The sequence below is a fragment of the Mesocricetus auratus genome, unplaced genomic scaffold (assembly GCF_017639785.1).
Source record: "Mesocricetus auratus isolate SY011 unplaced genomic scaffold, BCM_Maur_2.0 Super-Scaffold_100027, whole genome shotgun sequence".
NCBI lineage: Eukaryota > Metazoa > Chordata > Mammalia > Rodentia > Cricetidae > Mesocricetus > Mesocricetus auratus.
The window spans coordinates 24,223,425-24,250,314 of record NW_024429208.1 but is presented as its reverse complement, the minus strand read 5'-3'; the positions used below and the strand labels follow the sequence as shown (position 1 = coordinate 24,250,314).

Below are 26,890 nucleotides of genomic sequence, written 5' to 3'. Positions count from 1 at the left end.
CCCGGGGCCCTTCTTTGATATCCACCCTTGGATATGGACAGCAGGGACATCTCAGGGTTCTGCTTCTTTGGTTTGCAACTCCCTGGGAGCTGGACTGGGTTGCGCAGCCCTGCGCTGCAGCTTGGCTGCTGTGAGCCAGCGCTCTGCTTTGAAATCTACCCCCTCCTTTTTTTTTTTTTTTTAAACCAGGTATGATGATGTCAAACGTGATGCTGATGCTACAGTTACAGACACAGCCCCCGCTGGCGCAGCCTCTCTGATTCTCTCTCTCTCCCTCTCCGCGTCCAGCGCTGGGCTTTTTCAGACAAGTGCATCTGCTAACCAGGTCACATTTCAGCCACGACCCACCCCTCCGTCAGTCACTGGAGTCAGACCGCAGGAGGAGGGCCGAGGAGGACCACAGCGCCTCGCTAGTGGCGCGGTGGAGGGAAGGACATCAAATCCTGCAGAAGTCGAGACCCCCACCCCAGGTCCAAGCCCAGGCCACGATGAATGCTCCGGGCTCCGGGCGGCTGGCGCTGCCGCTGCTGTTCCTTACAGTGGTCGCCCTGGCTGAAGGCGACACCAAGGGGCTCAAGGAGGGCGAGACCCCCGGCAATTTCATGGAGGACGAGCAATGGCTGTCGTCCATCTCTCAGTACAGCGGCAAGATTAAGCACTGGAACCGCTTCCGAGACGTGAGCGGCGGGGCGCGGAGGGTCGGGCTGGGCGCGGGTTCCGGGAGGGAGGCGGGTAGCAGAGACCCCCGAGCGCGCTGGGAGCCGCCACCTCGTGTCGGAGCCAGAGCCTCTCCGGCCTGCGGTGCTAACTGCGCCAAGAGTAAACAACACGGAGAGTCCTAACCCTGCGCCCTTCCCGGGTTCCCGTGGCCACCGGCTTTGGGACCTTGAGTCCCGCAGCCTCCTGGAGAGTCTCGGGCGAGGACATGCTCCTAGGGCCCACGCTCGCGACAGGGGTGCGGGTTGTGGAGACTCGGGACCGGCTTGCTGCTGGGCCCCGCCTGTCCCCTCCTTGCCATCCGTCCCCCGGCCGGGCCCCTGCCGGGTTGGATGCTGCAGGCTGCACACACAAGCCTTGGCAGAGGCAGCAGGTCTGGGTGGGGCAGGCAAGGAAGGTAGCGGCCGCATAGGTGTCCTCCGTCCCCACCTTGGGCTTCAGAAGAAGGGGGCAGAAGGCGCAAGGACTGAGCGTGACCAGATTTTGAGTTTGGAGCAGGGTTCCCCCAACCCTTATAAGAGATAGTGGAAGGCGTGTCCATAATGGGGGTAGGGAGGCACAGTGAAAATGCCCAAGGTCCCCTCGGGGTGGCCACCAGACTCAGGTTAGGGTCCTTGCACGCAACAACCTAGGCTGGTTTTCCTGGACCATGCTTGGCGCGGGAGCAAGGCTAGAAACCCAGGTGACCCATCCTTAGTTCGGGGGGCGTAAGAAACAGAAGCAAGAGCCTCAGGAGCTGGGTTGGGGGGGCCCTGGAGGACGCCTGCCGCAACCAGACTTAACCTTGGGCCGAGCTTTGCGGGTGGGGGTGGGGAGGAGGTTGCGGACCGGCCGGCGCCGCAGCTCTGTTTACCCGCACCTGTAGATCAGGGAGGGAATAAGAGGCGCGTTCCCTCCCGCAGGGCGACCGTGGCCGCGCCTCGCAGATGGTGGCATAGGCAGGGGTGAGGAAGGGAGGGCGTGGCTGCTCCTGGGCACCTCAGGAGGCGATGGGGGGCAGGGGGAATGGGCCTGGAGATGTAGAGCGCTCCTCAATGTGGCGATGTGGCGCTAGCTGACTCCCTGACTTCTGGAAGCCTCTTCTACTTTGGACTCTGATTCCTCATTTCCCAGAATCTCTCATCCTACTCACCTAGTAGAACACAAGTCACATCATGACTGTCCTCACTTCTTAAACTTCGAGCATCTACACGTTCTTTAGATTTTTTTTTCTATTCACCAGTTTAATTGTTTCAGAAAAAAAGAGCTTGTTTTAATATTGTAAGGTCTACTGCTGATACGGCATGCTGCGGGTTATTACTGAGAAAACAGATGCCCAGTGACCCAGAAGGCTAGGGGAGCCCGGGAACGCATTCTGTCAGAGCATGTATAACTGGTATTTACAGTTTTTCTTTTTGGAACCTGCCTGAGGTATTTGTCTAGACATTATTTTTTAAACACACATAGGACACCCAGCCACACTATGAGAAGAGGCAGAGATTCAGATGTTTGTTTGTTTGTTTTCAAAGTCAAACTGACATGATTTCATTTGTAGAGGGAAGGAGCAACCAACCTCATCCAGCTTCCCAGGCTATGGGGGTCCCAGGGACCACATAGTGAGCCTTGACCTCCATCTTTGCCCCACCAACCTAGAGAGCCTTCGGCCCAACAAGGCCTTCCCCAGGCACCTGCAGGACCAGCCCAGATTAGCGCAGTCCCTGTCACAGTCTGCAGTCCAGCAATGAGGGGGCAGCAGCAAGCTGGTTCTTCCGGAAGGAATCCATGTGTCACTGGTCCAGGCCTCCCTCTGACTCTCTGGCTGCTTGATCTGCCTGGGACTAGTGAAGGTCAGAGGGAGAAAGAAAAGCATAATCAGACCAGTGAGGGCTTAAAAATAAAAAGGTGCCTTTCCCTTCTCTCCATCCACCTGCTTCCAGCAGCCAACACAGTGGGTACCAACAAATGCTTGACTGGCTTGACCCCCAGCTCAGGGCTGCCCACCTGTCTCCCTGTATTGGTGCCACCCCCACCCCCATTAGAAGAAAGGTACTAGAGTTAAAATCGCAGGACCAGCACCTGCGGGATTCATAGAACCTGCATTGGTGGTGGAGAGGGGGTGTTTGTGCCCTGAAAACTGGAATTTTCTCTAAAGCCCCATTTTGGGGAGCCCAGGCTGCAGGAGGATGGGGTCAGAGAGAGAAGTAGGACAAAGAGGATGAGGCAGGAGGGCGTGGCCTTGTGGGAATCTGTTGGCAGCTTCTACTGAGAGGCAAAAAGGAGGCTGCTAGCTCCCAGCCATGCCTTGCATAACTGTAGCCGGGCCACCGTGTGAATGGCGCCTCCTGGAGTTGTGTAGACTTAGAGGGACTGCCAGTGCTGCACACACCCCATCCCGCCCGAAGAGCTGGGGGCCTCCAGTCAGATACTGTAACCTGGATCTTTGCATCCATCTCCATCCTGTCAGCTCTTCTGAAAAACAGGGAAACGTCAGCTTTGTGAGAGAAAAAGGAATTTTGGGGGAGTCCCTGTGGGACTGCCAGGTTGAGCTTGACCCTGGTTCGTAAGTCATCACAGATTGCACAAGACCACTTCATCGAACAGTTGACCCGTGAGTGGGGAAGATGGAGACCATGTCGGAGGGGCCAGAGGAGGGAGAGGCTTGGATGTATGGAGTTGGCTGCGGAACGATGGCCTTCAGATTATTGTTCTCTAGGATTATCAGAAAGACAGGCTTGGTCAGTAGAGTAATCCTCCCCTCCAGTGGGCATAGGGCCTTCCCATCCTGGGCCTATAGGTCTCTTCTAATGCCCACTGCTCCTCTAGGGAGGAGTCGACTTATGATGGAGTAGCTAGGAAGCGGGTGGGCTAAGCCTGGCTCCATAGCTCGAAAGTTCTTTGCCCAGGGCAGTCTTATGTTTTTTATGAGTCCTGCTCTTCAATGCTTCTACATCCAAATTCACCCCCTGCAGAGCTGGGCCAGACTTGTCTGTGGGTCTTGGAACTTGGAGTGCAGGGCCTCATGGTTATGGGCACTTGAGAAGAGAAAGCCATTACACTGCATCTCCAGGGCTGGCTCCGAAGAGCTTGGCTGGGAAGAACTGACTGTTCTCTTTCCTCTTGGCTCTTCTCTGCTCTGCACTCCACTTCCATTAAATTTTAATTATATTTGTGAGTGTTGAGTGCAGTGCGTGGCAGCCAGAGGCACACTGTTAATCTGTGTTGAGCTGGGGATGGCAGTGAGCCTTCCCGATACGTACTGTCTCTTTGGCCCCTCCACAAGCCATGAGACAGTTGTCCCTTGGTCGTCTACCCTTGTATGGTCAAAGAAACCGAGACACGGGGGCATCGAGTGGCCTTTTTGGGGATCCCCAGCTAGGAAATGGCAGGGATGGGATTGTGTTGTTTTTTCCCTTTGAGGCAGGCTCAGTATCCCAGTGAGGGATTACAAGCTTGTACCACTGTGCCCAGTTTCTTCAATGCTGGGAATTGAACTCAGGGCTTTGTGCATACCAGGCCAACTGAGCTGTGTCCCCAACTCCAGAACTTGGATCCGGGTCCTATAATCCAGCTTTGTTTTTAGGATATCTGGCATTCCTCATCTTTATTGAACGGGGAGGGGGGTTGGTGGTGTCAACTGTTATGAGCCAAGTGTCCCCTGGCTAGTGTCCTATCAGCTTCCAAGGCCGTTCCAGGAAAGAGCAGTGTCTCCTTGGAAGAGTGACAAAGACCCAGTGTCATCAGCAGCCTGACACCAGCCTATTGTCCAACCTGGCCTGGAGGGACAGGGAGTGCAGAGTTCTAGGATAGCTTGGCCTAGGCTCAGGTTCTTCCCACAGGATGCCAAGCATATCATACCAAACCCTCTGGGTTTCAGATTGGGAAGCTGGCATGAATGTACCCCGAGGAAGCTTCTTGCCCCAGGAAAAAGGGCATCCCCTGCAGGCCACCCCTCCCATACAGAAAGCATTGGGCGAAATACTGTCTTTGGAGCTGGACCACAACCTGCCTCATTTTTCATGTCAGGGATGGTACAGTGGCTTGTTCCCTTGTCTGCTATGGATCTGGGTATGTGCATCCGGGGCTTCAGGGTGATCCCAGAGGCTGCAGAGCAGGGGGTTGGGATTTTTAATCTATGGCTGTGTGCTAGTCATCTTTGTGCACACCAATAGGCCAGTAACACGGAAAAGCTGTAAAAGGGGTTCCCAGATGACTGTCCCCACCCGCTCCCACCCAGATGACTGTCCCCACCTGCTCCCAACCTCTAAGCCAGTGTGAGTATAGGGACAATCTGTGCATGTGTTGTGAGGAGGTGTGGGTTTATGAGAACCCAAAAGTGGGTCAGAAGGGATTCTATAATTTAGGTTGGGAGCAGGCCAGGTCCCTCACTGGTTTCCTCCTCCACCCTGGTTTCTGACTCGGGAGGGTTGGCATCTCTAGAACAGGGCAGCATGGTGATGGATTTGAAGGGCCAGCAGGACGCTGGGCCTGGGAAGAGAGGGATAGAAGAGGATTGCTGCTCGATGAGGCTACAGGATGCTCGTCTAGACTCCCAGCTGTTCTCAGGGGGACAGACAGCCCATGCCACCTCATTCTCCATGAGGTCAGAGCTGTCTGCCTGAAGACTGGGAGGACCCAGGCAGAGTGCTCTGTTTCTCTTCCTACTGGGAAGACAGATTAGCTATGTGACCCCAGGCAACTACTTTGTCTTTCTGAACCTTGATCTTCTCACTGGTTTAACGCACAGACTAATAAAGATAATCCACTGAACTCAGCATTCTGACTGGGTGGAAAGTCTTGGGTTCAAGGACAGGCTTTTCTTTTCCTCCTGAGGAAGGGTCTGTGACTGAGCAATAGGCTTTTGGGCACGCAGCACTCCCCATTATTTCTCTCGATGCAGTCCTGGCCATCTAGGAGCTCAGTATGTAGACCAGGCTGGCCTTGAACTCACAGAGATTCTCTTGCCTCTGAGTGCTTGGATTAAAGGTGCCCGGCTCCTCCGCTATTTTTATCTGCTACAAGTGTCATAGATGGGCACACATCAGCAGCAAGGCTTTACCTCTTATAGTCCAGAAGGCAAGGGGTCCAAGATCAAGGTGCCATGCGTACTGTCTGGCAAGAGCTTCCCTCCAGTGCTGGTGGCCTTCTGGCCATGTCCTCATGTGATTGAGTACATCTTTCCCTCTTCTTTAAAAAAAATGTTTGTGCTCTCTTGCCCGTATTGGTGTTTGCTTGCATGTGTGTCTGTGCTCCACGCGTGTGCCTGGAACCGGAGTTCCAGACAGCCACAAGCCCTCATGTGGGTGTGGGAAATGGAGCCCAGGTCCCCTGGAAGAGCAGCCAGTGCTCTCTGTCTTGACCCTTTTGCTCTTTTCTCCTGTGGACTCTGATCTCATCACTAAGTGCCCTGTCCTAATGACCTCATCTAAACCTAGCTATGTCCTAAGGTTGTCACCTGACCTAATACCACCCCACTTTGGGGTTCAGGGTCTTTGTATATGAGTTTGGAGTGGGGCAGACCCCAGACACATAGCCTGTAACATAGTCTCTTCCTGTCTCTCCCAGGAGCCACATGGGTCCATACAAGGATTGTGGATAGGGAACTCCTAGGTGTAGGCCTGGGCATACAGAGTTCAGTTAGTTTGTTTCAGTTAGTTTCAGGGTATTGTATATTCTAGGTTAGATTCAAACTCACTATGTGGCCAAAGCAGACCTTGAGCTGATTCTCCTGCCTCAACTTCCTGAATCAATGGGATTATGGGTGAGTGCACTCAGGGTGCAGAGTTTGGGTATCGCTGTGTCCAACTTTCCTGAGCTGACACGGGCTCAGCTGTGGTTCTAGGGTGAGCTATGCCCTCCCAGAATACCATCAACATCCTATTGCAGGACCAGCCCCTTCCTCACTGCTGCAGGCTTATTTGGCACTTGTGGGCACTGCCTCGGGGCAGCACAATAGCTTGGGTCTCAAGGGCTCTCCTGCTGAAGCAGTTACTGTGTTTGTCTCTGTTCTCTGTAATCACAAGCCCCTCAGGGCAGGACCTGGAGCTACTGTTCAGAGTGTTGTAGGTGCTCCACAGAAATGCTCACACAGTGGAAAGTAGGATGGCCAGGCAGGGTCCCACCCTTCCTCACCATCCTCAAAATTCCTATTACTCCTTGCCAGCTACAGCACCAGGGGTTCAGGCCTGGAGGTGAGGCCGGGAAAGCGCTCTAGGCTGGGCTGTTTATTTTTCAGAGCGATGAGGATGTAAGGAAAGACAGCCCCCCTTCTCTTTATCCTCCAGCCCCCTGGGCCTATGTATCTGTGCTTGGCTGAAGGTAGCTGTCCACCTTTCCTGTCCCCTGGCTCCATGACACTGACCTGGGGACATGGTGCAGAGGCTGGAATTACTCACTTTTTTTTTCTATTCTGTTTTCATTTCTTCATTTGAGAGACCTGGAAGAATAGAATCCCAGGACCTCACCAGCTCTCAGCCCCCACCTCTTATTGATGAAGAGAGGGGTCCCAGAAGCCAGGCGCCCAAGACCCTCTCTACTCTTGTGGTCTAGTGTTCTTCCACACTCCACGCCCGTATGTCCTCGGCCCATGCTGGAATTTTCCTCAGTGATCTTGGCACTGCAACCTTGATGCATCCCTGGGTGGTTCAGGAGGGAGACCAAGGCCCCAAGAGCGTTCAGAGTAGAGCCCAGCCCAGTATCACCTCTCCTACCCCTTTGCGCACGGCAGGGGCCGCTGCTAAGCATAGGATCCACAGACCCAGGTGGTAGTACAGATCCTGCTAGTGTCACAGGAGGTCATGCTCTGGCCTTATCTAGCATTGGCAAAGACGTTGGTGCAGGAATACCTGAGCCCAGGCCAGGCTCCAGGCATGCAGGGAGCAATGAAAAGCACATTTTTACCTTTGGAGGAAATTCCTGAGAGGGGAAGAGAGGTATGGGGGGAGAGGAGCGGCATCTCCCAGATCCCTGTCTCTGTCTGTTTGCCCAGGCCTCACACAGCGGGCACAGCCCTGTGAGGGATAAGCAGGTGTTTATGATGCCCCCGGCCCAGGCAGCCCTCCCCTTCCCTGGGGCAGAGGCTGTGCCAGGCCGTCTCATCTCTTCTCAACTCTCTCTGTGGCTGTGGCTGTATCTAGGGAATGACAAGAGAAGGTACCCTCTACGTCCCTCCCCTCAACTCTGGGCCTTTCCCTAGGGGGGGGGGGACATTCCTGCACCAGTTACATGGGTTCTGGAATGAAATGGAATGATTATTAGATACCAGGCCTCTTGGAGCTTAGGGGAGACCTGGCCTACTTAAAGTTTTGGAGATTCTTCATCTATTAAGAAAGCAATAACAACCAAAAAGCCCTAACAGAATTACAGAAGCTGAGGTTTCTGAAGTTCTTATGACAGGTTTCTGCTGTCCTGTGAATGTGCTGTGAGATGATGACCAAAGTTTGGATTTGTGGCCCCTTGTAACCACCACCAGGTGCAGTTAGTGAAGCTGGCTTCTATGGTCCTAGCTGATGTCCCATATGCAGAGCATGGCATTTGCCCCCGCCCCCTGTCCCTCCATCTTGGTTCTGAGCATTGCAGAGAGCGGTGAGAGCTCATCCCTGGTTCACAAATAAGGAAGTCGAGTCCATCCTGGGTAGGTGACACTTGCCGGGCATCCAGTGGTTAGGCCAAGCAGGAAGCTAGCACCCTGACTCCGCACTGGGCGCCGGGGCAATGAGTCAGTTTCCTCACCACACTGCTGAAGAGAGAGGGTGGGTGTCACCTGTAAGTCAGGGTCTTGGAGGGTAGTTCTCTGCTGGGTTCCCTCCCACTAACGCTGCCCCCGGAAAATGGGAGGGATTGGGTTAATTCAAGCTGTGAAGTGAACTGGTGATTTTGGTGCTAATTAAAATGACAGGAAGTAAACAGCTTCCAAAATACCCAGCATGTGCCCCCTAAGCCCACTAGGCCTGCGCACTTCATCGCGCTCCCCCAGCTTGGCGCAGTGGGCCTGTCTCCATGGCAACTGAGCTGAGCTGCAGAGATCAAAGCTGGAGATGGGTTAGCTCCAAACCTGCAAAACCAGGGGCGGCTGAAGGGATTTCTGGAAAGAGCCTGGAGAAGGGAACCCTCCCCTAAAATCTGTCCCCTCTAATGCCACCCCCCCACCCCGCACCCCAGCTTCGGGACTTCTTGAAGCATGTTGACATGGTAGGAGGAACTACCCATGGCCTGGAATAGGACTTGCTGGTTCTACCCGACCTAGGTCTGTCTTTCTCAGTTAACATTTATGGTGTGCTGTTTAAGGACATGGGTTTTGGGGCCAGTATTCTGTCAAGCAATTGCTGTGAGGTCCTTCCTAAGTCACTTAACCTCCAGGAGCTTCCGTTTCTTCACTTGAGAAATGGAGATAGCGGCAGTAAGTTTCTCTTAGGGTTTCTGTGAAGAGTAAACAAGGCAGGGAGTAGAAAGTACTTAACATAAAGCTTCCCCCGTGGTACTTGGTATAAAGACGGTGGCTGTCGTTACTAGCCTTATCACGGTGTACTGGGTGCTGGTCGGGGAGCGCTGAACTTTACATGGTATCTTCCCTTAAGGGATTGGCTGTGTAAATAAGGCAGGGAAGCAGAGACAGTGACATTGCTGGGTGTCACCAGAGCAACACTTGACTCTCCAAGATAGGATAACCAGGCAAGGGTGGGGTTTGGGAAGATGATGCTGGGGCTGGTCTGGGGTCAGACGGGAACACATGTGCCAAGTGAAGAAGGCAGCTATGCAAAGCCGTGACCTGCTGAGAGACCCCAGTGGACGCTGGGCTAGGTGGTCAGACACAGACGAAGAGAGGAACCTTCCGGAAGTGTCAGGGAACCTGGGGAGGGTTTCTAAATGTAACATTTACGGTGATCCCCCCCCTTGCTGTAAAAACCATACATGTTAGCTCAGAAGAAAAATTGAAGATGGGGGAGAGCAAAAAGATGCTAAGTGTTTTCTGCATCCCTACCCCGCGGAGGAAGCACCTTGTTGACACTCTGATAGTGTTAACTTACCCTGCCCCCATCCACCCTTCTAAACAAATGAGTGCAAACTGCTCTGGTAGATAACAAGGGGACATGATCAGGAAAAAAGGGGACAACTGGCCACTGGCCTGGGGAAGGTGACTGCAAAGCCACTGGCGGTTTCTGCAGGGATTTGAACTTAGCTGCCTTGAAGAACCCGTGTGGACTGGAGAGCCTGATAGGGGAGGCAGAGGAGATGGGGAGGAGGTGAGGTGGCTTGGAGAGGGCGGTGTGACACTACACTGTACGTGAAGCTCCCTCAGAGGGAGATGGAATGGCTGCTCTTTCCCTCCCCTGGGCTCCGGTAGAGGTGAAGAAATCAGAGGGCGTAAACAGCTGTGGGGAGTATAGACTTGAGCCCTAGCCTTCTGGCTGTCTAGAGATGGACCAGAACCGACTCATGTAACTGCAGCAGTCCCTGATGGTACTTGGGCATCGGGAGACCTACTGTGACTCCTGTGCCCCCCCCTCATGAAGTGTAGGGGAGAGATCCGAGCTTTTGTGGATGAGTGGTGTTTTAAGGACATAGTCCATTCATTTAAAGAGACAGGGTCTCCTATGTCCTAGGGTAGCCTTGAACTCACCATGTATCTGAAGATGGCTTTGAACTTCTGATCCTCCTGCCTCTACCAACTCTGGAATGCTGGGATTGTAAGTGAGCTACCACACACAGTTTCTGCCTCCTGGGGGTGGGTCTTGGGGCCTCCTGCATACTGGGTGAACACCCCACCAACTAAACTGTAGCCCCAGCCCGGGGACTTACTTCAGAATCACCATTCCTTACAAGCACAGTGCATTCATACACTCCAGAAGTTTTTCTCACCTGTTTGCTATGTGATCCTACTGAGTGCACTAGGCAGGGAAGACAGACGTGTCCCTCCGTCAGTGTAGAGCTCTGGGTACCCATTCATCTCCCCTCTGCTCTGGCTCCTGCTCCAGAGCGCTGGAGAAAGGCTTACAAACCCTGTCAGGTGAGGATGTCTTGTAGCAGAGTCATAGGGCATCTTCTTTCCCAAGAAGACCCAGGTGCCCTTGTCTCATCATTTTTCACAACCGCTAATAAGCCCACTTGGGTACCATAAATAGACACATTGCAGGAAGGGTGTAATTCCCAGCTAACCACAATCACCTTCATCGGCTTGTAAATGGTACCGGCTACCCCCATCTGGCCTCAGAGTTTCCCCATTTCTACCCCAGAAGGACCATATACCCCCACCTCCTCGTGCGCACATGCGCCTGCAGGACACCTTTGTTACCTCTCCCTGTGACCCTATGGGGAGTGATTCTTCTCCCATTCTTACTGGACTCTTGCTCTCCAGCGGTGACCTCTCTTCCTGAAACTTCCAGGGGCCCCTCACCTTTCATCTCTGTCCCCCACTCTGCACCTAAATCTGAGTTTCATGTTGACAGAACAGCTTCCATGTGGGGAGTGGTCCTCTCAGAGAGGCCAGGAGTGTGTCTGAAGTACTAGCAAGGGGAAGCTGGGACCCTGGGTAACTGCAGGGCCTCCTGTTCTCACCCCCCTGGCTGGTTGCTTCTACCCTCCCAGGAGTGAGGGGCTGAGATGCAGGGGATTCCAGTCCCTCCCCAGCTGTGCATGGCGGTGGGGCTACAGGACTTAGCAGGGTTCTGGAAGGTTGCTCCTATCCAGAAGAGCCTCCTCTGTCCCTCTCTGTCCTCCTCCGTCAGATGGAGGCTACCCCCTCCTTGGGGTGGGGCATGGTATGGGTGGATTCTTCAAAGCCACCCCCACCATCACTTGAGTTTCTAGTCAGACATTCTTGACCTTAAGCTTTAAAAGGCCACTCTGTACTGAGTCCCAGGATTCTTCCTACTATAGTGGGTTCCAGCTGAAGTACACGAGTGGGCTCCAAAGCCCTTCGAGGGTGCCCCTGAGTGGGAAGATCATAGATCACCTCAGGCCCTGCCCACTCCAGTGTTGGATTGGGTGGGTGTTGAGAGCACAGCTCTTGACAGTCAAGGACAGCCAACTCACACCTGCTTCCCAAATCCCAGCTAATCCCAGCATCCTCTGCTCGAGACATATGTACCCAATATGTATCCTCCTGCCTCAGCTCTGACTGCTGGGATTATAGACATGCCACACCATGCCTCCCCTCTCCCCCTTAGCAACCAGATCTCCACCCTCTTCCCAGGGAAGAATGGGAGCAACAGGAGACCCCCTACCCCAAAGAGGCTGGTGCCTACTTCTGCTTCAGGCTTGGTAATCCTGGCTGGCCTCAGCCACTTGACCATTCTCAGCCCATTTCCCATCTCGGATAAGGGAGGATTCCAGCAGAGGACCCCTGCCCTCCACCCCAGATGCTGTTGGAAAAGGGCTAGAACTGAATTGTCATCATTTGGCCCCAGGAGAGAGTGGCAGTCGGGGGGGGGGTGACAGTCATCCTGTGGCGTCCAGAGCAAGCTCTGAGCTTTGGGCCCTGCTGATCTTTCTCCTGTCTGACCCTGAGCCCAAGAGCTGGGAGACACTTGGCTGACTGAGCACGTTGTGGGGTCCAGGGTGAAGAGAACTAAGGGGTAGGGAGAGGCCAGAAGGGAGAGACACAGAGAGCAAGAGAGGCATAGGCAGAGGCATCCTAAGAGCCTTCCCTCCCAGGGAGCCTGTTCCTCTCGGGGGCCCCTCCCTTCTCTCCCACCCATCCCTTAATACCTTCCCTATGTATGGGAGAGGCAGGAAGGCTGCGCTGAGTGTGAAAACTGGAGGCTGTTCACAGAAGTAGGGTCTGCTACTTCATTTCTGGATACAAACCATCTGGCACTGGTGGATGGCCTGAAGTGCCCTGGTGTTCATGTGCTGCACATCTGTATGCGCATGTACAAACCCCTGCAAGTGAGGAAGACGTGTGTGCACACATGACTGCGTGAACATACACGCACACACACACACACACACACACACACTGCATGCCCCTAGGCATACATGTGTGCACCTAGGTAGGCCTGAACAAATGCCCCCTTTATTTTCACTATTGCCTGTTCCGCTCTTCCACGGGAGCCTTCATCCCCGCCGTCCTGTTACTTGCCCATTTCCAGAGGAGGCTTCCAAAGCCCTCGTGGGCATCTCTTCACTGTGTGCCCTTGTTGTTCCCACTGGGCTCTCCTGTGATACCAGAGCCACATGCCTTCTCCTGGGCACGACAGCTAAACGTCAGGCCCATGCCACGCCCACCCCTCACATCTCTGACAGAGGTTTGGCAAAGCTAAGGACAGGTTGCGGGTGACTGTATGTGGTTTCTCACCAGTGTCCCATGCAGAGAAGGCTGGTGGCTGGCTCTCAGTAATAATGTCCTCCAGGGTCCAGAAGCTGCCCCTACCTGCCTGGCAGAGTTTCTTCCAGACACCATGCAAGCTGTTTGGTGACTTTCAGCAAACTCCAAAGGGCAAAGGGAGGAAGCTGAGGGAGGTAGATGGGAAGCTTCCTGCCTCTGGCCAGGCTGGGGTCCCCGGGCCATGGGACACAACAGAGTGGGAATTGTCTCGGGCTTCGGGTCTCAGAGACCCTATGATGTAGTGGGAAGAGAGGGCTGATGCCGGGCATCAGAGGTCTGGTTCAGAGAAGGTGTGATCTGAATCAGCTGACTATCCGTGTCTTGTTTCTCCCACCCAGGAAGGGCTGGCTCTTGTGACCTGGAAGAACCTCTCAGGTTCCCTGGTCCATGCTCGGGGAAGCCACCACCACTGGTGCTGTGTCCCCTTCCCAGTGTTCACCGTGTGGGCTCTGCCAGCCTTCCTACAGCTTGGAAGAGAGGGCTCTTCCTCACACCTCCCTCCCAGGGTGGGCAGGTGACAGCAGGGTGCCTGCCAAAGAAGGGGCAACGGGGAGAAACCCAGGGCAGAGGCACGAGAGACACCATCCCAGGCAGCACAGCCCCCTCAGGCGTCTGCCTTGGTGGCAGGGCCAGGATTGGCCTGGGGTTTGTTACACTGTCAAAACCACGGGCCTTGCCTTGTAGCTTCCAGAGCGTAAATTTTCCGTGATGAAGATATGGGAATACTGGCCTCCAAATGGTGTTGCTGGGCTTAGAGACACAATCAAAGGAGGCCAGGGAGGCCTTGGGACTCATGGTCTGAGGGTGGGCCTCCCGGTGAAGTCCCTCCTTTCTCTTTCTTTCCCCCTGCTCATTTCCCATGGATTCAATGGCATCCTGTCTCCAGGAAGTAGAAGTGAGTACAACCCAGGCCTCACCCCAACTGTTTTCTCTTCTTCCCCTGCCAGCACCAATGTGGGGTGGAGAGAGTGTGGGAGAGGCTGGAAAGGATTCTAGGGTATCGAGTGCGGGGAGGCTGTGGGCGGTGCCTGGGTGGGCAACCGTGGTTGCCACGTGCAAATAGTAGCCCAGGGCCTCTCCCGTCCTGGTCCCCGAAGTTGAGCCTTCACCCTGAGATGTGATGGGGTCCTTCCTTTCTCCCATCCCCCCCCCCTTCCTAGGATGACTACATCAAGAGCTGGGAGGACAATCAGCAAGGAGATGAAGGTAGCACGCCCCTTCCGGGTGCACGTGGGAGGAGTCTCGCACCCATGGGAATGGAAGAGCTATGACGGCTCTGGGCCTCTTTGAACAGCCGACACCTGGGGTTGAGGACCGGAAGTCCTGAACTCTGGCTGCTGAGGGCTGCTGGGGAGAGGGACCTCTGGGGTCTGCGGTTGGACTGGGGACCCAGGGTTCTCCTAGGTGGTCAGGGTCCCAACCTTGTGTCCCCACAGCCCTGGACACCACCAAGGACCCCTGCCAGAAAGTGAAGTGCAGTCGCCACAAGGTGTGCATCGCCCAAGGCTACCAGCGGGCCATGTGCATCAGCCGCAAGAAGCTGGAGCACAGGTGAGTGACAGGAGCCCCAGAGGGGTTGTTTCGTTCAGAAGGTGGGGCTCTACGACCCCCTCCTTACATATGTTGGAAGACACATCACAGATCCCGTGATCAGATTGTTTCCGAGGGTCTGGATACCCAGGATTTGTCCGATTGGTTTGGTTGGTTCCGGTTCAGGGTCTGTGATAGAAGAGGATGACTCTCCCTCTGAGGTCTTGATGTTCACCAGCGAGCAGGGGCCACTGTGGGCAGGAAGACATGGTCTCTGCGAGAAAATGAAAGAACCAGGAGGAAACAGATTCCCACCTCGAGAGATCTTTTGGTTTTGTTTTGGTGCCGGAGGATTAAGGAGAGGATATTTGTGCAAGTTTGAATTTCAGAGTTCCACAGAGATGCAGGGGAAGCTGGGCCTGGACTGTCCTCCTGGCTGTTGTTGGGAGGCGTGAGTGGTGTGAGTTCCCAGTCACTGGTAAGCTCCTTAGGGAGGTTAGGGTGCTCTCAGCCTTGTGGCAACTGGCTGTCCATAAATGGAGAGAAAGTGGAGAGAAAGGGAGAGAGAGAGACAGAGAGACAGACACAGAGAGAGAGAGAGAGAGACAGACAGACAGACAGACAGAGAGAGACAGAGACAGAGACACGCCACATCTCACTAAAACAGGACCAGCTCTCCTGACCGGGTATCCTGTGTATCTAAGACAAACAGGTTAGACCAGATAACCCAAGTTCTGACATGTGGGGGTTTCACAGAATATTGGAGGAGGAGGAGACATTGAGGGGCGTTTGGGGTTTTTGTGCCAACTCTCCCATTTTGCGAATGTTCATGAAAGACACAACAGTAACTGCCTGGTGGTTAGACAAAATGACTGTGTGTCCACCAGGTGAGGCCCATGACCTCGGCTTTTGTTGATCCCTCTTGCAATCAGACCTCTCTTTGCTCCCTGAAAAAGGCCAAGTGAGGGTCCATGTCCTGCCCAGTTGGCCCATTCTTAGGAGCTGGGTCTGATTCGGGAGTGATGGGAGAGGCTGGGCAGGGTGGGTGAGCAGCTACTGCAGGTCGCTGGACTGGAGTCTTGCCAGCAAAGGTCTCATGGGCCTTCTGCCAGCTCTGTCCCCGTTACCTCCATCCCCACATCTTCCCCGTTCGTTCTCGCAGGATCAAACAGCCCTCTCTGAAACTCCACGGAAACAAAGACTCCACCTGCAAGCCCTGCCACATGGCCCAGCTCGCGTCAGTCTGTGGCTCAGATGGCCACACCTACAGTTCCGTGGTGAGGAGCCTTGGTCGTGTGTGGGGTGAAGGTGGGGTGTACCCAGTGCCAGGGGAACAGAGGGACCACTGACTGACCTCCTGAAGAGTTCCTAGGACTGATACTGACTGGGCAGGGTGATCCGGCCTTGGGCAGATGGAGGGCAGGGAAGAGACTTGAAGGGATGCTTGGGCAGGTAATGCATGTGGAGTAAGCCAGGGAAATGTGCACAGACGTACTCAGGGCCCTGGATGGAAGGAGGGAGCTCATTGGTCACTTTTGCTGGGGAGAAGAAAGGACTTCGACACTGAGATCTCCATGCTCACCAGCCAGCAGGGGGCGATGTGGGCAGGGCACAGGCTCCATCAGAAGGTGTAGGGAAGACCTTTGGGGGTAGGGGGCACAGACTCCAACCTTGTGGAATTTTGAGAAGATATTTGTGAATGCATCTTTACAAACTTAAGAGTTCCAGGGACACATAGGTGCTGGCTAGTAATGCTTCTAGAAGTGAGATGCTAGGGATGCTTAGAAGCTAGGGCTGCTTAGCTAACGTTGAGTTGAGGAGACCCCCTACCCTTTTTGTTCTTCTTCTATTTGTGTGTGTGTGCGCACATGTGTGTGTGTGCGCGCGCACACACACACACACACAGGTTGATGTTGGGACTCCGCCACTGTTCTTCCTTCTTAGTTGTTGGTTAGGATTCTCCAGTTAAACTGAAAGTCCAGTGATATTGCTAATCTTGTTAGCCACATTGCCCTGGGGATCCTCTGTTTCTGCCTTCTGAGGCTGGACTTAAAGATGGGCCCCATGCCTACCTGATATTCACGTGATTTCTGGGGGTCTAAATTCAGGTCCCAATGCTTGTACGACCAGCACTTTAACCACGCACTGCCTCCCCAGCCCTGGGGAAAGCCTTTGGATTGGCATAAGATGTAGATGTAAGAGGTCCTTGCTGAGCCGGGCATGGTGGCTTTAATCCCAGCACATGGGAGGCAGAGGCAGGTGGATCTCTGTGAGTTCAAGGACAGCCTGGTTTACAAAGCAAATTTCAGGACAGGCTCAAAAGCAAAAGAGGTCCTTGCTGAGGGGATGTGGTCACAGTGTGGGGAGGGGAAGAAAGAGAGGAGAGAAAGAACCATAGGTATGAGACTGAATGTAGGAACCATGGAGCTTACAAAGAAGCTAGAAAGAGACAGGAGAGACGAGTCGAGAGGAAGAGGGGAAGGAGAAAAGAGAGGGAGGGGCCAGATGGGGAGGAGGAAGAAGCCGTATCCCACATGAGAGGACAAGGTGTCTTGTGGGCAGGAAGCTTCCAGGAAAGGTCCAAGAGGTCTGGATTCCACCTCAAACTCATGGCCCTAGGCACATCCCTGGGCCTCCCTCGGCCTTGGTGTCCTCTAGAAAGCACAGAAGCCCGTGGTCCTTCCTTCTGGGGTGATAGAAACCCTCGGGGCCCCTGGCTGCAGGACCCATAGCTGAGCCCCCATCACCTAGCCTGAACTCTCTCATGCAGTGTAAGTTGGAACAACAGGCGTGCCTGAGCAGCAAGCAGCTGGCGGTGAGATGTGAGGGCCCCTGTCCTTGTCCCACGGAGCAGGCGACTACGTCCACCACCGATGACAAGTCAGGTAATCACCCTTCAGGACTGCAGGATAGTTTGCAGAATGGGAAGGAACAATTGGTCATGACAGGGAAAGGTGTTGGGACCTGTGGAGTTTGGGGGCCTGGTGACATGGAGCAGGACGCTGGGGCTTTGTCCCTTTTCTTTTCTGAGGGTGCTGGGGAAGTGGGAGAGAAGGCGGTAGTCCTCCCACAAGGAGACCGGCTAGACTGAATGGGAGGGAGGGGCAGAGCAAGGGGTGGGGGTGGGGGATTGGAAATGGGACTAGAGGAAGCTCCTCCTCCCTTCTATCCCCCGGAACATTGCCCAGCCTCCAGGGTTTCTGCTTCACCCCACCCCTCCTCCAACCTCTGCTCTGTTCTGCACTGCAGAGACCTGCACAGGACAGGACCTGGCCGACCTGGGGGATAGACTCCGCGACTGGTTCCAGCTCCTTCGAGAGAACTCCAAGCAGAATGGCTCAGCCAGCAGTGCAGCCAGCCCCGCAGGTGGCACGGCGACCAATGCTCTGCCTGGGATGGGGTGGGGGAGCAGGGAGACAGGAAGGGGCCCAGCAGACAGATGTGCACGGGAATGGCCCTTCTTGTCAGATCCCGAGCCTATGATGTGAACCTCCAAAGAACTTCACCTGGAAGAAGGGAGGTTGGCTTCAGCTATGACATGATGTGGGTACAGGAGCTTTTTTTTTTAATTGATTTATTCAGTTTTATGTGCATTGGTGTGAGGGTGTCAGTTCCCCTGGAACTGGAGTGACAGACAGGTGTGAGCTGCCATGTGGGTGCTGGGGATTGAACGGGGGTCCTCTGGAAGAACAGGCAGGTCTCTTAACCTCTGAGCCATCTCTCCAGCCTTTGAAGAAACATATTCTGAAGGGCTTCTAAAATGGGCCTAAGTGGTTCAGGTGTAGTTCTGTGTAGGGGTAGAGGCAAAGGCCTTTGGCTGCTCTTTATTTTCTGTACCCTGAGGTTAGCTTCCTGAGTCTGAACGGAGGTCGGGCTGAGAAACATGTGGCAAGATGGATGGACAGACAGCAAAGCATACCTGAACCCCGGTCTCCTCCCTAGGCCTGGACAAGAACCTGGGGGCCAGTTGCAAGGACTCCATCGGTTGGATGTTCTCCAAGCTGGACACCAGTGGAGACCTCTTCTTGGACCAGACAGAATTGGCTGCTATCAACCTGGACAAATACGAGGTCTGCATCCGTCCCTTCTTCAACTCCTGTGATACCTACAAAGATGGCCGTGTCTCTACTGCTGAGTGGTGCCTCTGCTTCTGGAGGGAGAGTGAGTATGGCCCTGTGGTTCTCTGGCACTGCCCTCCTTCCTGGGGGCGCTCAGCCCCGGCTCTAGCCTCTCTTCGGTAGTTGGAATAGTTGCTCTTGGTCACGTGCTTGGGCCCAGAGCCTTACCAGGCCACCTCCTTGCTGTATCTATCTGGGCTTCGCTCATCAATTAGAACCGCAGGGCAGTTGACACTTAGCTCTGTCCCTGGGCAGGCTCCCAGGGTGGGCTGGGTTTTGTGGGGGCCTGAAGCTGGTGCACTTCTGAAAAAAGATAATAAATGTGGGGCTATGGGCTGGACCAGTGGGTAAAGCGTTTGTGCTGTTGACCTGCGCTCCAGCCCTAGAACCTACATAAAGGTGGAAGGAAAGATCTGTCTCCACAAAGTTGACCTCTGACCGCCATATGTGCCATATGGTGGGCACATGCCTGCCCTCTCAAATACAGGAACACACACACACGTACACATACATCATACACACATGATAAACACACAATCGTGGATCTGAAGATTTGGGGCCCCTTGGAGGATCTGTGAGGGATGGTGGGAATGGAAGACACGTTAGCTTTCCAGTGATTCCCCTTCCGATGGGCACACCTACTTTGCCCCAAACAAATGGTTATGTAAGCTATTGTTTGCGTAAAGACACATGTGAAGACGTTCTTTTATTTATTTTTATTTATTTATTTTTGAGGTAGGATATCATACACCCTAGGCTGTTCTGGAGCTCACCATGTGTCTGAAACCATCCTTTCCTGTAGTCCCCAATGTTGGGATTTCAGGCATATACCACCACACCCAGCTTTGGCTTTTATTTGTATGTCTTTCATCTTTTCGAGGCAGGGTATCTTATCGACTAAGCTGTCTTAGAAATCACTCTGTATCCCAGGCTGGCCTTGAACTTGCAATCCTCTTGTTTGCCTCCTGAGATCTGGGAGTACAGAGCATACCATCACACCTGTTGCATGACATTTGTTAGCTGTAGATGCTCAGAGCCAGAACCGGATGTATGCTTGGACATCACCCAGGCCAAGGGCAAATGATGGGAAAACTATGGTCTCAAAGGGACAAGTGAGCTGACTGGCGAGCAGCTGGAGTAGGCCCAGCGCTTGACTCCCTGCCAGCTATGTGAGAAGTATCTGCCACCAAAGACTGAGACATGGCATGGTCTCCACCATGCACTATTTTGGGGTCCCAGACAAGTGACCACATCTTTGTGAGTTCCCTCCTGTATCTGCACTGGGAGGTAACACTATCTAACGCAGGGGCTGCGGTGAGTGCAGCACTGTGGGAGTCACGCATCCCTCTGTGATGCAAGGCCCCGTGAGCAGTTTTGGTCTTCAGTGTGCTGACCAGCCTCTCTGCTGCCTGTGCTCTCTAGCGTGTCCACTCCCCAGTCTCTTGATGTCCACCCTGTCCCTTCTGCATGGCAGAAGGCTTGAACTGTTTGGTTTTACTCTTCGGCAGACCCCTGGTTTAGAAGGGCAGGGTGCCCCCAAGGCCTCAGACAGTAGAGGTGAGCCAGCTATTTTCAGGTCTGGGAGTTAAGTAAGTTTTGTTTTGTGTTTGTCTTAGTTAGGGTCTCTATTACTGTGAAGAGACACCATGACCACAGTAACTTTTTTTTTTTTTTTTTTTTTTTTTGGTTTTTCGAGATAGAGTTTCTCTGTATTGTTTTGGAGGCTGTCCTGATACTTGCTTTGTAGACCAGGCTGGCCTGGAACTCACAGAGATCCACCCGCTTCTGCCTTCAGAGTGCTGGGATTAAAGGCATGCAACACCAACACCTGACCACAGCAATTCTTATAAAGGAAAATATTTAATTGGTGCTGGCCTGCAGTTTCAGAGGTTTAGCCCATTATCATCATGTCAAGAAGCTTGGTGGCATGCAGGCAGAGAAGGGATTGAGAATTCTACATCTTGATCCACAGGCAACAGAAGGAGACTGCATGCCACCCTGAGCGTAGCTTGAGCATATAAGACCTCAAAGCCCATCTCCAACAAGGCCACACCTACCCCAACAAGGTCACACCTGCTAATAGTGCCACTCTTTATGGGCCAAGCATTCCAACACATTAGTCTATGGGGCCATATCTATTCAAACCATCAGGGCTTTTGATTTGGGTTTTGTTTTTCTTTTTTCTTTTTTTTTTGAGACAAGATCTCACTATCTGGCTCTAGCTGTCCTGGAACTGTCTATGTAGACCAGGCTGGCCTCAAACTTGCAGAGATCCACCTGCCTCTGCTTCTGCTATGATTAAGAGACGAACCACCACACCCAGCTCTCTTCTGAATTTTTAAAAACTCATCCTATGAGTGCCAACACCCCTAAAGAGCCCTGGGGTTCTTAGGATCCTTAGTTGTAGTAGCCAACCTTAACTAGATACTTGGAGTTTTCACCCAGCAGAGCCCTACACTGGTTTGAGAATCTTAGTGGGATCCATGCATACCACCACCCACCCTGGTGTGGTCTGATGGGAGGGCTCAGGTGTTTTACTTTACAGAGCTCCCACAAAGGCTTCTAAGTTTAGGGGTGTTTTCAACACCATGGGTTAACCGTAAGACTGCTTCTCTCTACAGAGCCCCCCTGCCTGGCAGAGCTAGAGCGCACACAGATCCAGGAGGCAGCCAAAAAGAAGCCAGGTGAGGAGGGGTGCAGAGGAGGAGACCAGGGGGGCTGCCCTGAGTTCCCTTGAGGCTCAGAGATGCCTACTGCCCTGCTTTATGGCATGTGATGGACCTACCTGGCCTAGAAGCACACAGGAAAATGTTCTTCTTGGTTTCATGGGCTTGGTAGGCAAGAGTCTCCTCAGCTGCCCCTCAGGGAGTGTGTTTAAGCACTTTATGGCTGTCTGGGCCACTGCTGGGGAATCCCCTGCTTGGATTCATTGTAATGGATGTGTGTCTAAGGCTGGAGTGGAGCCCCTCCATGGGAGACATTCACTCCTGTTCTAAAGGAAAGCCCTGGTGAGGCGGGAGAGCCAGTCCAGCCTAGGCGAGAACTGATGGGTTCTTGGCCAAGCAAGGCCTTTGGACAGACTGGCCACGGGGATGCTCAACACACAGATCAAACCACCGAGAGGATTCCCAGCTCAGACTGCTGTGTAGGGGCATAAGCTTCCTGAGAGAGGTCAGCAGAGATCTTTCTAGGGAACTATTCTTGGAATGTCCCGAGGGAGGGTAATAAGCCAGACACATACACTGTCGGAGTCAGGAAAAATCTTGAGGCCTCCAAAAAAAACAAAAACAAACCAAAACAAAACAACCAGCAGGAAAAGCGGTGATGTCGAGGGTGCTGTGATCCTGAGGGACTGGCACACAGCCCAGGCCTCGTAGCTCCTGGAGAGTCACTTGCCTGGGCTGATGAGACAGACACACTAAATGAACATGCAGTCCCCAAGCACCCACAGGGCCATGCTGAGTGGGCCCGCTGACCTCCAGCCCTGAAGAGGGAGCTACTCTGTCATCCATTCCCTGAAGCAGGTCCCCGTGTCTTAGGGTTCCTACTCTAGGGCACCCACACTCACCCTGGCTGCCTCTATGACTCTTATCCTCTGCAAGTAAACATCTCAGAAGACGTCTGGGGGATAGTTTGGGGGGCCTGAGAGAAACTAGAGGGCCCTGAAGAAGGCAGAGAGTCCCTACACTCCTAGCTGGGGAGAAGCCAAGAGTGGGATCAAGCTTTCTAACATGATGAGGACAGAATGTCCTACCAGAAGGCAGTCATGGAACCCAAGACACAACAGCGGTCAATGGCACCCTCGAAGTAGCCTGTGCATGTGATTTGGGGACGTTGGGGAAGGGAGCTCTGTGCTTCCAGTCAGTAGTGACAGAAGAAACAATCCCGAGTGTCTGGTTTCTTGGGGTGGGGGTGGGTGGCTGTCCAGTGCCAGGTTGGCCAGGTTCCGAGGCTATCGGGGCTCCTTCTCACACTCGAGACCCCAGAGCCCACCCTCAGGTGTTCTAACCCTCAGGCGTCTTCATCCCGAGCTGCGATGAGGATGGCTATTACCGGAAGATGCAGTGTGACCAGAACAGTGGTGACTGTTGGTGCGTGGACCAGATGGGCCTGGAGCTGACAGGCACACGCATGCATGGGAACCCTGACTGTGGTAAGAGCTGGTGGCTCTGGAAGCTTCCTGAGAACCTGCTCCTGGGTTCATGTATGTGGGGCAGGACCCCTGACTGCGAGTAGGCGCAGCAGGTTCCTTACCAGCCTTCCGCTTGTTCCCGACAGATGACATTGTGGGTTTCTCAGGGGACTTTGGAAGCGGTGTCGGCTGGGAGGACGAGGAGGAAAAGGAGACAGAAGAGGCTGGAGAGGAGGCCGAGGAGGAGGAGGGTGAGGCTGGTGAGGCAGATGATGGAGGCTACATCTGGTAGACGGCGCTCCGGGGCCTCGGCAGGCCAGGGTGCCGATGGCCGGAGAGACAGGCCAGAAGAAACCTGGACGACAGCAGGCAACTTAGCAAATGGATCCGGAAGTCAGTGTGAAGGGCCCTGGCTCCAGCGGGGAGGACCGGAATGGAGAGTGTGGCATGTGTGACTGGCGTGTGTGTGCGCGTGTGCGTGTGTGCACGCATGCGTGCACGTATGTCGTGTGCGTGTGGCATGTGCTGACAGATGTGTCCTTGATCCATGCTGCTCCTGGCAGTGAAACACCCAAAGGCCCCTTCCTCCTTGTAGTTTCTTTCTTTTCCTTTGCTGTTGATTTTAAAATGCACAAGTTCACACACATGTACACACTAATGCGCCAAAATCAGCGATATGAGATGCCCCTGATCCTGCCCCTCAACCCAACACCTGCTGTTCCTCCCGGCTCAATCAGTGCTACCTCCCCCTGCGCCTTCCCGCCTTTCTTCCTCTACCTTCTGAGGTTAAAGAGAGGAAGGGCGGGAAGCTGTAAGTTGGGCATGCTCCCCAAATCAGACTGATCTGATGTGAAAGCCCGGCCATCTTCTAGTGATGATGGGCCGGACCCTGCATACAGCAATGCTTACCCTTCTGATATCTGAAGGACTGGTTGCAGATATGTCTAGCCATGGCCCTTGGGCTGCATTTGGTTCAGGATAGCTATCAATGTGGCCCAACCCCAAACTGTAGACTTACTTAAGACATGGGTGGGTTTTTTTTTTTGTGGTGGGGAGGTAACTGGACGAAGGAGTTCTTGAGTGTCAACTTAGTAGATGACAATGCTCTATCCCAATGTCAAAAGGCTGGAAACACCTAATAGGTTATCTCTTAACTTATTCCTAGGAAACCAGAGATAGCCCAGGAGAACAGGCAGAGGCTGTGATGAAGGGGAGGGCAGGTCCTTCGATGCCAGACCTCAGATTAACCCAGCCAGCTCCTGTTGCCTCCTGGGCATGTAGGATGCTTTCTTGACAAAGGGGGCTGTCATCATGGAGCTGAGCTTTGGTGCAGCCTGCTGTGAGGTCTTCCTGCTGCTCCCTTTGTCTCCTGGCTAGGGTTCCCCTTGTCCTAATGGGCAGGGGACCAGAAAGCAGCATATGCGTGCCCACCTCCTCCCTGACCCTCTAAGAAAGTAGTCCCCTCTTGCCCAGACCAATAGGAAGGTGTGCTTCAGAGACCCTATGTGAGGAAGCAGTGGGAGGCTGCCATTTCCTGTACCCTGAGATAGTCCTGGAGGAGAGCCACCACAGTCACAGCCCTCTTAATCACGGGGTCTCCTCTGTCTCAAGGGTCCCCAAGACAGCCCTGGCAGAATTGCACTCCAAGCTCTATTAAAGTCCTTCAGCATATATGAGTAGAGAACAATGCATCACAGGTGACAACACTGGGCAGCTGGGCTCTGAGGCCATACATCCCCGTGGCCCCAAATCTCCAGGCCCATGGGAGGTCCTCTTACCTAGATGCCCTACAGGGTTCTGTGTGTTTATTGTCTCCCATTTCTCCCTTTTCAAAGGAAATTTCTTAATGTATTTGATGAAGAATTCCTTACCTGGAACTGGGCCTTGGCACATGTGTGTGTGTGTGTGTGTGTGTGTGTGTGTGTGTGAGAGAGAGAGAGAGAGAGAGAGAGAGAGAGAGAGAGAGAGAGAGAGAGAGAGAGAGAGAGAGAGAGAGAGAGAGACAGAGAAGCACACCTGGGGGCCACCCTGATGGCTAGGGAGGAGACCTTCTGTGTGCTGGGAGTGCTGGGAGGCTTCCAGGCCAAGGCCCCAGTGTGGTTCTCCCTGGCATCCTGGGGCACTGGCTGGATGAGAGTTGGTTGGACTCTGGGGAAGAGCTTCATCATCCTTCCTATTTCTTTCTGCCACCCTGGAATGACCACATTCTTTGCCATCTCCTGGGGGACAGACAGAAATGCCACTAAGCTCCATCAAGTGCTTCTCATTCTACAACACAGTTCTGACTCTCCAGGTGTCGCCCGATTCCATCCTCTTCCTCCTCCCCTTCTTCCTCAGGCCTCTGCCACCTTCCTCTGGTCCCTGGCTCAGTCACATCAGCCCTCTGCATTCCAGAAGCAGCCACTCCTTTTCCTCCTCCTCCTCCTCCTCCTCCTCCTCCTCCTCCTCCTCCTCCTCCTCCTCCATCTTCTTCCTCCTTCCCACCCTCCTCCCCACCCTCCTCCTTCTCTCCATCCACCTCCTTCACCACCCCGCCACTCCTCTGGCTGGAGTTACTTGAAACTTCCCGCTCTCACTAGACTGGAGTCTGATCTTCCTCTGCCCCAGTTGGATTTCCAGAATGTTCCTGGGTAGCTGAGAAGGATATTAGGCTCACCGGGATGGGGAGGGGTACAGAGGAAGAAGCACCCTCTACGTCCACTCTGCTCATCCCCACCACCCTGGGGGGCAGATTTGCTGTGCTCTGTGTATCCCAGGGCTTTCTGGTTGTGTATCTGACTTTGTAAATATGTCCCGAAGAAAGCAAAAGGGGCTGAGCTCGCCTGTGGCAGGCCTGCAGGGGTCCAGAAAGCTTGCCCTTCTCTAGAGCCTCCATAACTGCTTTGGATTCACCGAGCCCGAGCCCCACAAACATAGGCAGAACAGCTGTTCCTGATGGGGTCGAAGGCCCCCAAGTGGCTTCTGGTTAAGCAAGCTTTGGGTTTCCTCAGGTCACAAGTTAGATCATTGTCAGTCCTGTGGCCTCACCCGTGACTAAGGTGCCTGCCCAGCCCCTCTTAGTTCCTCCTGCTCTCATGCCCTTCGCGTGGGCAGGGGAGTTAGGGCTGCGTTGAAAAGAGTTCACACACATTACAGCAGAGCCACATCTCACAGGGGCCCTGGAACTGCCCAACTGGGAGCCTCCTGGGCCCCTGGGTGCTGGGAGGGATGGTGTAGGGTGGGGCAGGTTGGGGTCAGAGGGAATAAATGTGCCTTGAGAGTTCACTCAGAGGTCCCAGGAGCAATGGGGTGGAGCTTAGCCTGGGGAACTCTGGCAGGAGGCAAAGTTGGCGAGAGACATGGGACATCTTGACTTGCCCCCAGTGTCCCACAGGGGTTGTGACCTCACCTGATGATGGGCACAGGCCCTTTCTTACCCCAACCCCCTGTTTTGGGTTGGCACCCATTTGGCCTTTCTTGAACTCTGCTTCCGGCTTCCGGCTTCACCGCTGAGTAGGTGGGTGGGTCTTTCGGTATCATCTCACCCAAGCCTGAGCCCGAGCCCTTGGAGAGAATCAGGGGCCCATCTTTGACACCTGGGTCATATTGGGCCTTCTGGCCTGCCGTTGTCCCAGAGAAGGACCTGGGGGGGTTGCAAAGGGAGATTCAAGACACCCCTCACAAGTCCCAGGCAGAGCACCCCGCTTCACAGCCGTGTCCTACTTAAACTGTCTCATGTTCAATAACTGAGCTTAGAGTTAACAATTGTGGTCAAGTGCTTGGGTTCTGTCTGTAGATATAAGTGCTGACATTGTATCTCTCAGTAATTTAGATGTCTTTTTAAAAAAATTGAACGTGTTAGACCTGTGTGTGCGTTGATGGGCACTCAAGCGTCCCGTGGGTCATCCCACTCTCTCCCCTTCCTCTGCACCCCATCCCCTCAAGCCTTGCCCATCCCCACCTGCCTCCACCTGGGATCCCTCACCTTGCCGTGCGTGCGTGGTCTTTATCTGCCTATTACTCAGCCTAGGGAAACAAGTTCACTCTACCCATGCATAAAGGAAAGCAAATGTTATTTTTAAGAAAATGGAAATAAAAACTTTATAAACACCA

General features: G+C 53.9%; 1 protein-coding gene across 1 annotated transcript; it reads left to right on the top strand.

Annotated features, from left to right (window-relative positions):
* Positions 1 to 208: 208 nt before the first annotated feature.
* Spock2 (SPARC (osteonectin), cwcv and kazal like domains proteoglycan 2) lies at positions 209 to 26,890 on the top strand. Its single transcript, XM_040732486.1, has 11 exons — positions 209 to 677; positions 13,905 to 13,913; positions 14,179 to 14,224; positions 14,455 to 14,569; positions 15,711 to 15,825; positions 17,319 to 17,433; positions 17,798 to 17,914; positions 18,491 to 18,709; positions 21,288 to 21,350; positions 22,682 to 22,819; positions 22,945 to 26,890. The coding sequence occupies exons 1-11, from the start codon at positions 489 to 491 to the stop codon at positions 23,088 to 23,090; spliced, it is 1,272 nt and encodes a 423-aa protein (XP_040588420.1). The 5' UTR covers positions 209 to 488; the 3' UTR covers positions 23,091 to 26,890.